At 33.9% G+C, this 18,109-nt stretch overlaps 2 protein-coding genes across 4 annotated transcripts; one reads left to right on the forward strand and one right to left on the reverse strand.

The window, feature by feature from the left end:
- Positions 1–300: 300 nt before the first annotated feature.
- On the reverse strand, positions 301–9,978 carry LOC141659267 (protein argonaute 10-like). Of its 3 annotated transcripts, none has more exons than XM_074466063.1 (22): positions 9,545–9,970; positions 7,929–8,579; positions 7,238–7,446; positions 6,522–6,671; positions 6,302–6,435; positions 6,103–6,212; positions 5,910–6,016; positions 5,487–5,625; positions 5,273–5,389; positions 4,827–4,934; positions 4,672–4,743; positions 4,158–4,280; positions 3,904–4,063; positions 3,660–3,781; positions 3,326–3,463; positions 3,100–3,242; positions 2,936–2,998; positions 2,062–2,125; positions 1,833–1,968; positions 1,645–1,718; positions 1,368–1,494; positions 301–653 (listed from the first exon to the last, which is right to left on the reverse strand). In XM_074466063.1, the coding sequence occupies exons 2-22, from the start codon at positions 8,415–8,417 to the stop codon at positions 469–471; spliced, it is 2,970 nt and encodes a 989-aa protein (XP_074322164.1). In that variant the 5' UTR covers positions 8,418–8,579; positions 9,545–9,970; the 3' UTR covers positions 301–468. The 3 variants fall into 3 exon arrangements, 2 of the variants coding, with proteins under 2 accessions (XP_074322164.1, XP_074322165.1); XM_074466064.1 differs by lacking the exon at positions 9,545–9,970 and adding an exon at positions 9,413–9,516; XR_012549682.1 differs by having other exon boundaries at positions 515–653; positions 1,586–1,718; positions 9,545–9,978.
- A 4,311-nt stretch (positions 9,979–14,289) lies between these two features.
- On the forward strand, positions 14,290–15,078 carry LOC141661116 (uncharacterized). Its single transcript, XM_074468099.1, has one exon. The coding sequence runs from the start codon at positions 14,290–14,292 to the stop codon at positions 15,076–15,078; it is 789 nt and encodes a 262-aa protein (XP_074324200.1).
- The last annotated feature ends 3,031 nt before the right edge of the window (positions 15,079–18,109 follow it).

The following is an 18,109-nucleotide window of genomic DNA, read 5'->3' on the forward strand; positions in this document are numbered from 1 at the left end:
TTTCACTCCAAAAATGAAATGAATATGAAATGAAATTATTTTATCTTCTAATCACTTCTTTTCATTCTAAAAACTCTGAGAGCAAATTCTAAGTGAATACTGAAATGGGTGGGAACAATCGAGAATGGAGATGGTTTGAATAGTACTTATTTAAACTTTTTTTTAAAAAATATTGCTAATACCACCAAGATCCACGCCAACTATAATTTTATCATTTTTAAAACATTTATTAGATGTCAATATGTAATCATAACTTGATTATTGTTTGAATTACTTTTCCATAGCTAAGGAAACTGTATATAATCTACAATAGTAACCGTTGAAATTATATTAATTATATTACAAACATCACATCATCTGCTACTTCTTTGGCTTGTAAACCACCTGACATCTAAAACTGTATACATGCAAGCATATACATGTGGAAAGCTCTTTCTGCTTTCCCACATTACTAAATATACTAAGTTACTAACAGTAGAACATTACTCTTTTCACGTTCTCCTTCAGGGCCGGTAATGGACGCACCCCCGACTCACCAACGCCTCGAGTATTCTTCATACCTTGACCAGCACCACATCCATTCTCCTGGAGTTCAGGCTCTAAATAAAATCTGGCTCTAAATGCAGCTAAATGCGCATAATACGCAGGAGGAACTGCACGATTAAAAGTAATTTAATGATTAGCAGGTTATATCCACACTTTTTTTTCTTTTTTTTTTGCTAAATATATCCACACTTTTTAGAAGAGCTGAAATATTTATATTACTTTTTTATGACATAACTTGGGTCCAGTGGTTGGAACTTTGGCTAACCTGGTATAAACTATAAACAACTATCAAAAAAATAGTTTGATCAAAGAAAGAGGCATGTCAAAGTTCAGTCATTTCAACACCTTAAATTTTCTAGCACTTTAAGTATGTTCATTAAGACCCCAATATAACGCTTTGGGTATGTGAGAACTAAGACAATCCAGGGAATAAGGCTTGACAATTTGAGGCACTCTCATGAAAGACTTGGTATTCCAATTCGAAATTGAGAATAAAGTTCCTGAGATATGCATGCACATCAAATCAAAACATTATTCACTTTCCTTATTACATAATTTCTAATTATTCCATTTCCTTAGCACATATACTCTTAACCCTACATATGCCATGTGTCATCTATGTATTGGATTTTTAAATATTACCTCGGGAAAGTTCCCTGAGGTAATCTCAGCAACTTTATTCTCTTTGAAATTATATACTAGTTGATTTCTGGTCTGAGGTAAGGATTATACAGAGAAAAATCTCCAGGCTGAGAAGGGGGATATTGCGTGCACCATTGACAAACAAAAACAACCAATATACATGATGAGTAGCAGCTTACCAACAGAAACCGATCTTGTGCACCTCGCATATGTGTAGCAGAGGTTGTTTGTTAACGACTGAATTCCATCTGCTGTAAAATTGTTTTCATCCCAAAGAACATGGTAATGTGCTGGCCGACTTGTACCCTGTCATAATCATGAATAAATTGTGAAATTTTAACAAGCCAGAGAATAAAATGAGCTAGTCACAGCAGAGCTTGTTGCAAAATTATCTAACCAGTTAGTTCGACATTTGTGAAACCAAAAAATCTCTGACATAAGACTTGGGATTTTCACCTGAATACCAGCATGGCTGCATAGATAAAAATCAAACTCTGTTGGATGACAAATCTTGGTATCAACTACGGTTCCTGAAAATGCAATTAACGCCATCCTATAAGTAATGATCAAGTATGCTGCAAACCAGGTTTGGACATTTACATGTTTAAAAAAATTTGCTGATTTTGACATTTGTATCATTATACCTGGCAAAATGTTTCCACTTTTGTCGGTGCTGCTTCGATCCCTGTGGTTGTTAGCAAATAACCTTGTGTGATGCCGTTTTTGCACCACAATGAAAGTCACCGGGGGTTGGTAATTGGGTTCTAAAGACGCACAGGCCTACACAGGATTTGCGAATTAGTAACCTATTTCAAAGGTTATTGTTTAATTCTTTTACATGTACGAGAACGAAAACCAAATAAGATCACAAACCTTCCGTATTGCATCTAACTCATAAAGTAGGACTTGATAAAATTGGCCTTCGCTCACACCATCCCTGAAATATTTAAACAAAGGTGAAACTGTTAATGCAGGAGTATGTATATAGTTTGCAACAGTAAAATATATTACTGTTAGCTCTTAAGCATTTTAACTACTACAGAGAGGTTTAAAACAATAATTATCCAAATCAATGCTTCTTAGTTTACATCTCATTAGAGCATTAATTAGTGGAAAGTACGTATCTACCCATATTGTAGATTTGTAGTACAACTAGCCAAACAACAAATGAGTTCTCTGAAAGACGATGCACTAGTTAATAGATGGAATGTCACTCGTTCTTTCCCAAGCTTTATTGTATATTAAACCATCTATGAGACACTATATAAAAATTACAAACCTCTGTCTAAGATTTTAGCATTTCTACATCTTGCAACCCCGTCAAGACAAGTAACATATGACAACGTTTTTTGTTTGGTCACCCAAATTAGAAGAATACAGCATGTTGGAGTAAATATATTTCATCTTTTGACCATAATTATAACATAAAGTTATTGTGACTCCTTAAAATATCACTGCATTTGCTATCCTAAAACAAAGATGGAAAGATAAAATCAGTGTCACTAGTGGTACTAGTGGTTTATTAAAAAAAAGGATGGCTGGGGATAAAGATGAGGAGGAAAGTAGAAATTGGCCTAATTAAATACTGGTAGCTGTGCCTTGACAAGGGTGAATTAGTGCAGAAATTAAGCATTGGGAAACAACAGTTGATAGATATAGTTGATGGAGGATGCAGAGGAGCAGAACAAACTAGTTTATGACATGAACTGACATGCAAGAGAAACATATAAACAATACAAAAATAAACCTGTAAAAAATAATACGTAAAGGCTTCTGCCCAGTTGCCTTCCTGAAGGAAATCAAAAGATCACTGCACAAGGAGATAGTTACATCACATACGATGCCCCACTCAAAAGTAGAAGAGGAAAAGAAAAACAAAATCAGGTCAAATGAAAGAAAATATAAAAATACCGGATCATGCCGCCACTAACTGTACCCCGTGCAGGATCTTGCCATGTTTTGTACAAATCCTGTATAAGTTCTTGTCTATGAGCTTGAGCACAAACCAAACCTGCATATTTTGTGACTTCAGGCCAATCCTGGGAAGCCACTACCTGCAGTTAAAACGCATCTCAGCAAAGTAGCTCCTGATGGCCCTTTAAATTGTTACATATAAAAGCAATGCTCTAGAAATTACAGCAGCTATTGAGGGGCTTGAATCTTCTCCATTCTCTGGGTGGGTCACGTCTGCTCCAAATATAATTGTTGGTATGTCACTAACCAGAGGTATTCTGCAGCTAATTGCATCCATAAGAACAGTATTTCTACCGCCCATCTGCACCAAAATAGTATAGTTCTTAGGCCCATTAATTGAAGTTCAACATTAACTGATGACCCCATATCACCACTATATACAGATGCATCCGAAAGATTGAACATATAATTAGTTTTGTCACTATAAACACATGCTAATATATAAGGTTCATGTAACAAAGAATATAATACCAAGCCTACTAGATGAATTATAGTACCTTAACATTAATCTTCAGCGAAACATTTGCCAAGTATTGCTTGCTAATCTTGAAGACATACTTTGTCAGACAACATTGAGAAATTAAACCCAGATCAGTTTCGCATATTCTTTTCAGATCTCCTAGAACACATTAACAGATAATATAAGATCTCCTAGAACAGAAGAAAAGATGTTACAATGTAAGTTCAACAACGATTTCACTTTCACATATAAACAGAACAGTACATATTTAAATAACATACCGTATAATGAACCATTGTTGTCCGGAAGAATGGCTAAGAGAAGCTCCAAGTCTTTTCCCTTTAATTTGCTCACACTAGCATGGTAAACATGTTTCAAAGCTTTCTCTACATCATCAGGCCAGGCTGTATAGATTGGTATAACTGGTTCAGGGTTGAATTCCTGTAGATAAAAGTTCAAAAAACATGTTAACAACAGACGAGGAAATTATGAATATTATTAGATAATGCATAAAAGGAGAAAACTAGCAACCTACCATTCCAGATACCTGGCACATACGAGCCAGTTCACTACAGAACCCACGAGCAACATTTTCTTGCACGCTCCTTGAGAAGTTGATGCATGCCCAACGACTAACAGTCATACCATTGATCATTTTCTGTGAGATACGCAGTGGGCCAAAAATTTATCAGAAAGTCCAAAAATTGTTGGTTTAATGCCAATCTCCAACATACTTATTTAATATCAGTTTAATTATAATTACTTTTACCATTAAAGAAAAAATGACAATGAAAATACTAACAAACACAAAACCCTAATGAACTAAGACCACTGTTGCTTAAGAAAAGGAACATTTAAACAAATTTCTAAAAAAATTGACTTTTAAATAGGAAGTATAAAAAGCTCGTCCAGTTTGCATACTGACCAACAGAGTATCGGGTTCAACTCCACAAAAATAAAGTACTGCTGAACTATTACCATGATTGAATGTTATAGTGGACACAAGAAAAAATGATTTGTTCTGCCTTTCTCTATAAAAATGGGAATACCTTGTTCATCATATTCCACTGACCAACTTGTGGCAAACAATCCTTCTCCTTGCCATTTTCATGATATTTTAGCTGATAATATAATTCAATCAGAGAGTGAATAAACCGATCATTTGTGACAATATTGAAAAAAAAAATTGGAGGGAACTCATTACCCATGGAGCTGGGAGAACTCGAGCCTCCACAGAAGCAAGCTTTTCACTGATTCTCATGCCAAATTCCTTTGCATACAGATCTTGATCATAAGCATTGTGTTTTACCGTCTGTAATTAAAGAACAAGAATCAGTCAACTACTATCTCAATGGATGTCTTCTTCCTCATAAAACATTGATGCTATAAGAACAAGGTAGATAAAAACTGCTCAAAGAGTCTTCTTAGACAAAATAGAGGTGAGATCTCATATCATTGCTGTGATATCTTTAAAATAGGTACAGATATACAGTGATGATTTATGCAACCTAAAATAACAATTGTAAAGATTAAAAGACAGGGAGATTATTACGAAAATTGTTTATAAGTAGGAACACAGAAGAGGAGAAGAGGCTGTAAAAAGCATCCAACTTAAACATTAAATCCATAAAGTTTACAACATTATGTTACCTGCAGAATATCATTCTCTCGATCTCTTGGTCTTTGGCATGTTACTTTTAGAAGAGCGGTAATTTGCTTGTCATTCAACCTTTTTGTGTATCTTTGACCTTCAACAATTTTGCAAGCCTGAAAGCTCTCCATTGTTAGCACAGAGAATTACGATGCGGAGAATGCAAATAATTTTATCCGGCACTAATAAACTTTGTTCTATAACTATTTCAACCTCCAATGGCAAATAATTTGCTTTTCTCTGGTTTCCTACTTGAAGACAAGGAAGATGAGTATGCTGAATCGTGAAGTCATACATCTCTTGAAAGTATTCAACTACTGACTTCATATTTGAGTTGTCATCAACAGGAAAGCTGCACATACAAAAAAGTGATGTTATATACTTCAAATAAACACAGAGCAAATAAAATTTAAATTTTATATAACAGAAAGTAGAGTGGATCAACTTCGCAAAGTCAAGCATTAAAAAAAGAAACATGTCACAGACTTGAGTTAAGTTGAGCTGAGGAAGGTAAAGAAGATTTCCTCTCCATTGGAAAAGGGAACTTATTACCGGAACCATTTTCACTGGAGTTTAACCATGCATCAACTTCAGGTGAGATTTATAAAATAAGAAGGTTATGAGAAAAAATCTTACACTAGCTCTCTAGTGGGTTGAGATGTTAATCCTGAAACCCGATACTTTCTTCGTACATTACCCCTATGCGTCACTTCAACTTTCACGCCTCTCAAGGCCTTTTTTATCTGGAAAATACCAAAAATAGTATGAATAGCTTGAGTACCAAACATTAAAAAACCATTGAGAACATCAAAAACATAAAAGCACTAACCTTTACGCGATCAGAATCTGACAATGTTCTCGACACTACATCTTTGCCAAGAAGCTGGGCAACAAACTCTATTACAGGAAGAGGCTCAATAAATGCAGCCGATGCCATATCTAATGAATAGAACATATGGATAAGGAGATCTTCAAAATGTTATAAATAAATAAAAAAACCGAAAGCTTTACATGTTTTAAGTTCATACCAATATTTAGGGACAAGCCCATCTGGGTAGGCCTTAAACTTTGATAGAACCCACACCACGACTCTAATCCCTCGCCAAGCCGTTGGGGTTTCCTAATGTCAGGTGAAAAGAAAGATCTTCCCACAGGGCAGTACCTTTTATAGATGCATTATTAGACAAATGAGAAGACAAGCTTTTATGTTAACAATTAATTAGTAGAAACTAGGGTCAAACTTTCTACCTCTTATTAGAAAGTTCTCTCAGTACAATATCAAGTATTTGGATAGCTTCTTGCGGAGCACCTACATGCTTTCCAGCCAAAAATTGTCCCAGATGATGCAAATTTGCCCTCGCAACAAATTTAATAACCACTTTGTACTCCCTCACTCTTCTGAAACATATATATATATATATGGACTTTAAAAAAAGGAAAACAGAGATGATCATTAAAACTTGAGAAGTACAGTCTAATTACCACTTTGTACTCCCTCACTCTTCTAAAGCATATAAATGGAATTTAAATAAAAAGGAAAACAGAGATGATCACCAAAATTTAAGAAGTACAGTAAGAACGGTAATTTACATGTTCCTTATTTCGGAAAGTAATGATCAATGTTTCGACCATACCACATCTGACATACTTTAACCCAGTCCAGCTTTCTCTAAGATTTGGAGAGCTTTGGTTTTGTAAATATGATGTCTATCACCAAAACCAAGTTATGACATGTAGAACAAGTTGAGACAGAATCTTTTATGGTCCTGTTACTTGTACTATTTGACTGCCGCTTCTGAGGTTTATAGAACTTAAATATTGTAACTATAAATGTTTGTATCTTGCTAATAAAGTTTCATCACAACACAAGCTCATGTCATTGTAAAATTAGTTATAAATAATTTGACAACAAAAATTATGTCAAAGTAAAAATCACATGAGAGTAAAAACACAATAACTCTTACTTGGGACCATTGGCTCCATCATCTTCAGCAGTGAGCTTAATATTGAACTCCTTCCATGCAAATGGAAGCTCACCAGCAGTGTACAGACTCTTCCTGCCATCATAAGCAGGGAGCCTCATCCCCAAGTCAGATTCTTTATACAGTTTTACCAGCTCTGCCATTATGGCTCTGTTAACATTTCGCGATGACACCTCAGGCATTATAGCAACCTGCAATATTTAGGACAATAAGGTAAGAATGTCACAGACTAGGGACACGGCAAAAAGAACAAAATTAAAGACCACATTAAATCTCCATTAATGATTCCAGAGGAAAGGACAAGGAGAAATCAGAAGGCCATTCATTTTAATCTGCAATATGCACAACAACCAAAGCCCCCATTATTCGAGATTATTCACTTGGAGCCCATTTGGGGGGGGGGGTAATATTCAAATTATGTCCAAATTAAAATATTGAGAACGTTTGAGGCTCTGAAGCTCACACACGAGACCTCTTGGTTAAAGTGGCTGTATGCCTATAATACCATTATTGATGACCAACTCTCATGATGTGGTGGAAAAATTACTCAACTGAATCTTATCCAATGGCCTTGAATTGTAGACACATAGAAGCGAAGGGCATTGAATTCTATAATTTTAACTAAGGAGAGTTCTAACTTACAAAAAATACAACAGAGAAATAAAAATCTTACATCATAGTGATTTAATTCCTTCTCCGGCAACTCTGCAAGAAAATGGTTTGCCTTGACAACACATTTTGTCCCAATCTGTCCATAACCCGGTCTTTGAGCAAAACTCAACGACTTGCTGGAAGTAGGAAAAGCCTGTACTATTTCACACAATTTGCCTCCATTGTTACTATCAACTTCAACAGCTGTACTGCACCGCGCTGTGACAGGAGGAGCCACTGTATACTCAGCAGTGCACGGCCGCGTGCTCGGACGCATTAAGGCATCACCTTGATCAGATTTCCGGCCTCCTCTTCCTCTTCTCCTTCCTCGACTTTTCGATGGGGGTGAAGACTGATTCTGAGGTTTCACATTCTGAGTTTCTTGCCCCGCCAAGACCTTACCATTCTGAGCACTCTTAAGTTGCTTAGGAACTGAATTCATGGAGTTCTGCAAATGAGGTTTGATCACAAAGTGTTGCTCTGAGCCTTCTTTGAGTTGTCTAATAGGCATACTGATATATGTTAAGATAACCTCTCCACTAAAATTTACAGGTGATTCAAAGCAGTGTAGTAGAAAAGATCTTTCACCAAGTTGAGCATTCAAAATCTTGAATTATCTAGTTTTTACTCATTACACTCCAACAGATTTATGGCAGTTGAGTACTGAAAATACCTGGAAAAGATCAGAAATTATGTCAGCGCCAGTACCTAAATTAAAAATAATGGCATAAAGACATCATTTTATGGAAAGTTTGATGATTACATACATATATTCACACGCAAGGTAAATAACATAGAGTACATTCAAAATTTTAACCTAACAGCATTTATATTCTTTTAGAAGGCACAGATCCCAGTCCTTCCCATTTGTTACAACAACTAAATTTCAACAAGCAGAACCTGAATATTTTCACTTATTTTTTATACAAAAATTCTAATAATAGTGCGAGACTATGAAATGAGGACATAAGAATCATTAAAGAAATACCCCATATTTTTACTGTTGTTCATCATTATTGCTATTTTTCAAATTTATTAATCTCGAACCAAGAAAAACATAGTTTCAAACTCTCAATGTCCCGTAAATGATGCAACCGATATATCACTACACGGGGAGGTTATGAACATGTTATTGGTAAGAAAAAGCATAGTTTCAAGTTTCAAACCACCCAAAAAAATATTTTTGGGGGGTAAAAAAAGCAAATATTGATAGAGAAAAAACAGGTATGTAGAGACAAAACTAGGCATTACCCCAATAAACCCCTTATTCTTCTGTACAAACCCAGTAACCAAGGATCAGAAGAGGAACAATATCTACACAAATCAAAACATACACTGATACACAAACATTACATAGGGGAAAAAGAGACCAATGTGCATAGGTAGGAATAGCTATACTTTTACATAACACGCATACATGTAGAGGTAGATAAGCTAGCTACATATGTTAGAAATAAAATCTAATGAAATAGTAGAAATGTTGACAAGACCAACTAGTTTTTTCACCTTAGAAATCTCACAGACTTGACAAGTGAACCAAGTAAGAACATACACTGTAGACTGTAGTTCACCATACTAAGGCAAAAAAAACACACAAACACACACAAAAACAAAATGACCCAGATGACTTAAACTCACCACAATGGAGAAAAGAAAGTTTAGAGCTGGAAATGAAGTTGATTCTTGAATCTTGAAAAAACAAGATTTGAGTTGGGCTTTTAATGATGAAAATGGAGAAGGGTTTGTAGTGGAGGATAAAAAGATGGTTTCTTTTGGGAGATTCAGATTAGATACAGAGAAATGTGTGTGTATAATATGAAGATAAATTGATGCAAATGATGATAATGATGAAGCTTTATAGGAAGCATGCAAGTGCTCTTTAATCACATGTAAATGCCTTATCAAGGCCCTTCCTCTTGTTGCACCTTTTACTTTTCTTTTGCAATGAGTAGCTAGCATTACCAACTACCAAGTCCTAATTATACATACAGTATTTTTGTATGTAATGTTGTGTTGTGTTCTCTCTCTCTCTTCACTCCATTGATGCTTTTGAGTTCTGCAATGCTAGCACAACCTTGGGAAAATACATAATAATAGTATAATAAAATATAAAATAATAAAAATGTGGAGTCTTGAAACAAGGAGCAGGCAGGGGGGCATAGAGTCCAAAAGAAGCACTAGGGATTAAAAAGCAAGCATACACAGAAGAAGAATAATTCGAACTTGCAGTCTTCTCTCTCTCTGCAGACCTCTCTCTCTCTGAATCTCTCCCTCTCTCTCCTCTATAAATTATGCTTGTATTATATCAATGTATAGAGGACATAGGAGGATGTAGATAAACTTTACAACTCTGTTCTTTATACTTGAACCCTATGGTTTATGTAGACATGTAGGGAGGGTAGCAAAACATTATACTACTTCATAGTACATTAATATGAATGCATGTATGATGTATCTATGTCTTTAGAGTTTAATAATGTTGTTTGAGAGAGATAAGGTGTAACGGTTGAATTTATCTTTATGTGGAGTAAGAAAGTGCATGCTTCCAAAATATAATCGAGTGAAATGGATTTATGTTATGATTACGGTGGATTTGTGACATTTCTAAGAGTTTGTACTTTTTTGTATTTTCTTGACCAGTGAGGTTTGCTTAATCATGATAAACGAGCATGTTTTGCTTATTTTCAAGTAATTGATCGCTATTGTACATATCCTTAGTTTCTGCTTTTGTTTCTGGTAAAAACAATTATACAAAATCCTTACAATTTTGACTTTTTGTAACTAACCAGCAAAATGTAAATAGAGTCTCAATTGAGTTTATACCGATATTTATTTTTTTTTTAAACTCCATTCGGGGACAAGGTTATCAAATTAGAAAATTGAATCTACTTATTTATGTATTTAAAATTCGAGTATTCGGTCGATTATCTGAGTAGTCGTTTTTAGCCTCCGAATATTCGGTCAGATACTCGCTTAAATTTAAATTAGCTAATCTCTGATTTTCAAGTAGTCACCCGGATACTCGTCGGAGTTTGAAAAATTTTTAGAATACTAATTAGAGGTTAGTTTGATTGGGAATCGAGTTGATAATGAACGAGAATTTTGTTCGTGAAAAATTGATACTAAGAACTGAGAGAGTACTTGGAATAAATGCTCAATTATCAATTGTGTATAATTATTTTTAATTAATCTCTCTCATATATTCAACTAATTTCATTCAAATTTTAGTTTAAAGATATATATTAGAAGGGAGATATATACTCCTTTTGCTCCACCCAATTTATAATGGGGGACGGTCGGACGGAAGTCGACACGTACTTTAAATTTTTTATTAAATGTAGTTATTTAATTAATTTTTTAATTTTTTCTTTTAAATAAAGATGTAATGCTCAAATTTTTGTATTAAAAAAATTAAAAATAAATTATGAAACTATATTTTATAATAACTTTAAAATACATGACAAGATTGAGAAAAAAATATGTAAAGAAATGAGTCAGACGAGTGAAATATTAACTTATTTTATTCAAATTACATTCACATTTTTTTATTTATTTTGAATTAATTTTTGAAATAAAATAATAAAAATTAAGAAAATCAAACTCTCGAGATGAACTTGAGGACTCGAATTAAACTAATTATGACCTATTTCTTATGAAATAATTTTTGACCGATTACTTATAACACGGATCAAAAGTCTAAACGAGCTAATTCAAACAAATAAATAGAAAACCTTTGTAATGATATTGGTAGAGGAAAAATGTGCGAGAGTACTTGGTATACTTTATCAGTGCAGTTACATGCGTTGCAGCAGTTTTCAGATGAACGGGCCGCGCATAAAATATAGTCAATTAAACTAATGATGCCCCATCAAGTACTAAGAAATCTATAGTATACACAGAGCATATCAGGAAGCACATGAATTATGGAGAATCGGTCTCATTCTAACGACAATTATAAGTTATAACACGCTACCGTAAGGCCATCTCTAAGAGTGGTATATCGATCCAATTTTGGACCGATTTCGGTTTAAATTTACTCAACAGTGATCTATTATCTCGTTATAATTTACGTTATATGTATTAAGTAGTTTTTAATTATATTTCTTAGTTTTCACTTATATATATAATAGTTATTTAACAAAAATATATTAGACACCATGAATTGTTTTAATTCAAATTAATAATACATTGAAAATTCAAATTATCTATATTATATACTTTCTGCTCCTATTTGACTTCATTTAGATTTCTATATCATATACTTCCTACTCCTATTTGACTTTATTTAGATTTCTATATCACATACTCCTAATGTAATCAAAATATTATATTGAAACGTTTCAAATTACAGTTAAACCTCAATAAATTAATAATCGATAAAGTAATTATCTTGTTACAATAATATTTTTTCAGATACCTACATAATGGACACAATTTATTTTTATTTCTGATAAAGTAATAAATTCGTTAAAATAAAAAAAATTATTGATCCCGACCCTATTACTTTAAAGAGGTTTAATTTACAAGTCATCTTTAAAATGATAATTTTTTTTTACCAAATAAGTGGTTTTATGCGCGATAGACTAAGAAAATGTTTCATACTCCGTACGTCCCATTTATTTTTATATAGTTTTTTCAGTGTTTAACATGTATTTTAAATTAAATATAAAATATATTTTCATAATTTATTTTTAAAATTTTCTTTTTCAAAATTAAATTTTAAATATCAAATTTTATTCAAAAAAACTAACTAAAAAAAAATTAAAAATTATATTTAAAAAAAATATGTCATGAGTTTCCGTCCCCATATATATACATCCTGGAGGGACAGAGAAAGTAAATAATTAGGGGAATGGGATGGAGGGGGGAGTTTTTTCTGATGTTGTGGTGGAGGGGAGTTCAGGTCATGGGCATGTTTTGTTTCGGTTAAAGAAAATTGTATATTTTCAAAATCAACAGGGCACAAATAATATATTAATATCGGTCTTTCTAATGTATGTCTAAAATCACACAATAAGCATTAATTCTCATGAATTTTGTACATTTTTATTGATGAAATTGTTGTAAATGTATGAGAATCTATCAATATTTATGATTAGAGGACTAATCAAAATGCATCAAATTAGTACTTATTGTGTGCGCTTGGGTACAAATTAGAAAACCCACATTAATATCAACGCGCTATGTTTGTTTTGTTTTTTACTCAGAATTTGGAGACATTGTTTTCTTGAATTCGCATAGCAGAGCGTGTAACTTTTTTTAATAAAGAGGTCTGTGTGTCATTTGCTCGACTAATTTTATAAAAAGTTAGTACGGTATTCTATTAACATCACTTTCTACTTAAATTCGTTTATTTATCTAAAATCGACTATGACCAAAAATTAATTAATCCCTAACATTTTGATTTCAATAATTTAAGTTATCCGTATAATTTTTAGGGAAGGAATAGAATGGAATAAAATAATGAGGCCAGGGGGACATTATGGTCGAAGAAGCCACGAAATAGTCATCAAATTAACACATTTTTTGGAGAGGAATAATGTATGCATTGTTGTGAATTGATTTGCCATGTGGTCAAATATTGTAACAGTAGAGCTAAATTTTAAGAGTAAAAATTTTGATAATACATTGATTGCTTTTGTTCTTCACCTTGACTATAAATACATGGCTTTGGTGAATGTAAAATTTGCACCAAGCATCCTAATTCATGCTTTCTATCTCCCTCCGATTCATTCTTTTCCTCTTAGATTTAGTATCCCCTTCTAATATTATTAAAGCTAGTATATTACAACACGTTATCAGCATTTAGTAGCCCCTTCTAATATTATTAAAACTAGTATATTACAACACGTTATCAGCACGAAGCTCTGCCGAAATTGAGAATGTATAATTTTAATTTAAATATACATATATATGAGTAGACGTGGTTACACCCTCTACATATAATTCAAATATATATAAGCGGAGTAGACGTGATTACACCCTCTACTAATAATTTAAATATATATGGTCGGAGCACCGCCTATTAAAATTATTTTACGGTACCATTTAATTTTGGGTAATACCGAAGTATAGTGGGAACCTTAATTTATAAATTGCATACTTATCGGATAATAATTTTTTTTGCCCCTAACTAACTTATGCAGGATTGTCCACTTTAATTTATTATTGGTCGGAGATAACCTGCATACGCAGACGTCCGTATGGCGGGTGAAAATTCATTTGTCATTTTATATATAGATTTGTTTATAATATCAATGATAATAATGATATATACATTGATTATTGCGTACTTGTTAACGCACTCGATTAACTAGGATTTTATGTAATATTTACATTGATGAATTAAAATTTAATAATTTTTATATTAATTTAGATTTAGTATGACAAATATTACAAGCTTGTCGTTCATTGCCTTTGACATTTCTGGCGATAATTATTTATCATGGGTACAAGATATAAAGTTGCACTTGGGTTCAAAGAAATTAAGCAATACAATAAAGGCAGAAAATAAATCCACAGCCGAAGAAAACTTTACCTCTATAATTTTTCTCCGACACCACATGCATGAAGATTTAAAATCTGAGTACTTAGAAGTCGAGGATCCCTTTATTTTATGGGAAAATCTAAAGGATAGGTTCGATCACCAGAAACTAGTTTATATACCTGCAACTGAAAATGATTGGGCTAATTTAAGACTTCAGGATTTTAAGAGTGTCCGAACATATAGCTCTGCTTTGTTCAAAATAAGTTCTAGGTTTATTATGTGTGGTGAGAAAGATACGAAAAAAAGAAAAATCGATAAAACACTATCAACTTTTCACCCCGACAATATCAACTTAGCAGAGATGTACAGGGAGCGCAAATTTACTAAGTTCGAGGATCTTCTATCAACTCTTCTCGTTGCTGAAAAGAATCATGAATTGGTGATTAAGAATCATCAATCCCGTCCAACAGGATCTGCCCCATTACCTGAAATAAATAACATGTCATTCCAGCAGAATGTACGTGGAAAAGGGTATAGAGGTGGACGGGGCCAAGGGCGGTACCGTGGACGAGGTCGGAGTCACGGGCATTTTCGTCCATATAACAACTCTGGTCACCGGAAGTGGCAATCTGAATCACAGAGTAAAAGAAAGGCACCACGAGGAGGAAAAACTGAAAATGTTTGATATAGGTACGACATGGATGGGCACTGGACACGTAATTGTCATGCCCCGGATCATCTTATTAAGCTATACCAATCTTCACAAAAATCAAAAGAGAAAATGGTAGAAATAAATTTCGCCAACAATAACATAGATGATTTCCCGAGAATCACAACTGGAGGAATAAGCATTAATGGTCCGAATGAACCTAACGAAACTCCCATATGGGAGGCCGAAGATTAGTTTCTTATAATTACTATAGTAGTGTGTATTGTGTGCTTTATTTTGTTTGAACTATGTAGTGTGTTATGTTCTTATCAAATAAATTACGTTTCTTAATTATATACAGAATGGATTCTGAAGATATATGCATTGCTGATTGTGGTACAACTCATACGATTCTACAGAACCGAAAATATTTTACCCAAATAACCAAAACCGAAGCTCAAGTCGGAACGATTTCCGGCGTATCTAATATAATCGAAGGTTTTGGAAAAGCTAGTTTTATCCTCCCTAATGGTACTCACATACACATTCCAGATGCATTATATTCTAGTAAGTCTACTAGAAATCTTCTTAGTTTTAAAGATATCCGACTCAATGATTTTCACATCGAAACTACCTCTGAGGCTGATAGAGAATATCTTCTTATTACTTCCGCTAATTCTACAAATAAGAAAATCTTAGAAAAGTTTCACTCACTTTCCTCAGGATTATATATGATGAAAATTAGAACTATTGAGTCACACAATGTCATTACTTCCAAACTCATAGATCCAAAATCTTTTACACTTTGGCATGATAGATTAGGTCATCCTGGCGTCTCTATGATGCGTCGTATTATAGAGAATTCTACTGGTCATCCTCTTAAAGATTTTAAAGTTCTTTCCAACAATGACCTTCCATGTTCAACACGTTCTTTAGGAAAATTGATTACTCGACCATCCCCTACTAAAGTTCAGCTTGAAAACCCAACTTTTCTAGAAAGGATCCAAGACGACATATGTGGACCTACACCCATCATCTGGCCCATTTAGGTACTTCATGGTATTAATCGATGCCTTAACTAGACGGTCTCATGTTTGTCTTCTCTCAACTCGTAATGATACTTTTACAAAATTACTTGCCCAAATAATCAAATTACGAGCTCAATTCCCAGATCATTGCATTAAGTCAATTCGTTTAGATAATGCCGGTGAATTCACATCTGCAGCTTTTGTCGACTATTGCATGTTTGTAGGAATCTCAGTTGAACACCCAGTTCCTCATGTACATACACAAAATGGGTTAGCCGAGTCCTTTATCAAAAGACTCCAACTTATTGCAAGACCGCTGTTGATGAAAGCAAAATTACCTACAACTATTTGGGGTCACGCAATACTTCATGCTGCTAATATTATTAGGATTAGACCAACTTCCTACAACCAACATTCTCAGCTACAACTGGTACTTGGTCAAGTTCCTAATATTTCTCACTTCAAAATTTTCAGAAGTGCTGTATATGTACCAATTGCTCCACCACAATGATCGAAGATGAGAGCTCAAAGAAGAGTGAATATATACGTTGGTTTTGATTCCACATCTATAATTAGATATCTGGAGCCTCTAACCGGAGACTTATTTACCGCAAGATATGCAGATTATCATTTTGACGAGTCTATGTTTCCTCCCTTAGGGGGAGATAAACATTCAAATAAAGTTAATCCTGACATTACATGGAATGCATCAGGATTATATTTTCTAGATCCACGTACCGGTCAATGCGAACTTGAAGTTAAAAGAATAATTTATATGCAAAATATCGCAAACCAAATATCTGACGCATTTAACGATTCTAGAAATATAACTAAATCTCATATACCTACGGTAAATACTCCAGCTAGAATAGATATACCAATTCAAAAATCAGATACAAAAGAATTGGTTACAGAATCAAAGCCACGCCTGAAGCGTGGTAGACCGGTCGGTGCAAAAGATGTTACACCACGAAAAAGAAAAATAAAGAAAATTGCCCCTGAAGTGGCACATGCTCCAGAAGAAGCAAATACCCCTGAAGTGGTATTATCTCCTGAAGAGATTCCAGTCCCTGAAGATACGGGGTTAAACAATCACGAAATTTCAATAAATTATGTGCATGATATGAAATTATGGGATCGAAGTAAAGCCATAATCGATGATGTATTTGTGTATTCCGCAACATTGGAAGTAAACATAAATTCTGATCCTGAACCACAAAGTGTGGATGAATGTCTTCGAAGAAAAGACTGGCCAAAATGGAAAGACGCAATCCAAACAGAATTAAATTCATTGCGTCAAAGAGAAGTATTTGGACCTGTTGTCCAAACACCAATCGGTGTGAACCCTGTTGGGAATAAATGGGTATTCATAAGAAAATGAAATGAAAAGAATGAAATTATGAGATATAAACCCCGACTTGTAGCACAGGGGTTTTCTCAAAGGCTTGGAATTGATTATCAAGAGACATACTCGCCAGTGATGGATGTAATTACTTTTCGTTTTATATTAGGTATGACATCTAAAGAAAAATTGGAAACACGTCTTATGGACGTCGTTACTGCATACCTATATGGTTCACTTGATAGTAAAATTTTTATGAAAATCCCAGAAGGGTTAAAAATGGATGAGTTCAAGAAACCTCGTCATATATACTCCATTAAACTTCGACGATCATTGTATGGGCTGAAACAATCTGGTCGTATGTGGTATAACAGACTAAGTCGTTATTTACAAAAGAATGGGTATATTAGTAACCAAATTTCTCCATGTGTTTTTATCAAAAAATCACAATCTGGTTTTGTGATTATTGTTGTATATGTGGATGATTTAAATCTTTTAGGAACAACTACGGAGGTTAATAATGTTGTCATATACTTAAAAACAGAGTTTGAAATGAAAGATCTTGGAAGGACAAAATATTGTCTTGGGATACAAGTCGAGCACTTGTCAACAAGAATTTTCCTCCACCAATCCACATATACAGAAAAAGGTTTTGAACAGATTTTACATAGATAAATCTCATCAATTAACTACTCCA

Source organism: Apium graveolens, chromosome 5 (assembly GCF_009905375.1).
Source record: "Apium graveolens cultivar Ventura chromosome 5, ASM990537v1, whole genome shotgun sequence".
NCBI lineage: Eukaryota > Viridiplantae > Streptophyta > Magnoliopsida > Apiales > Apiaceae > Apium > Apium graveolens.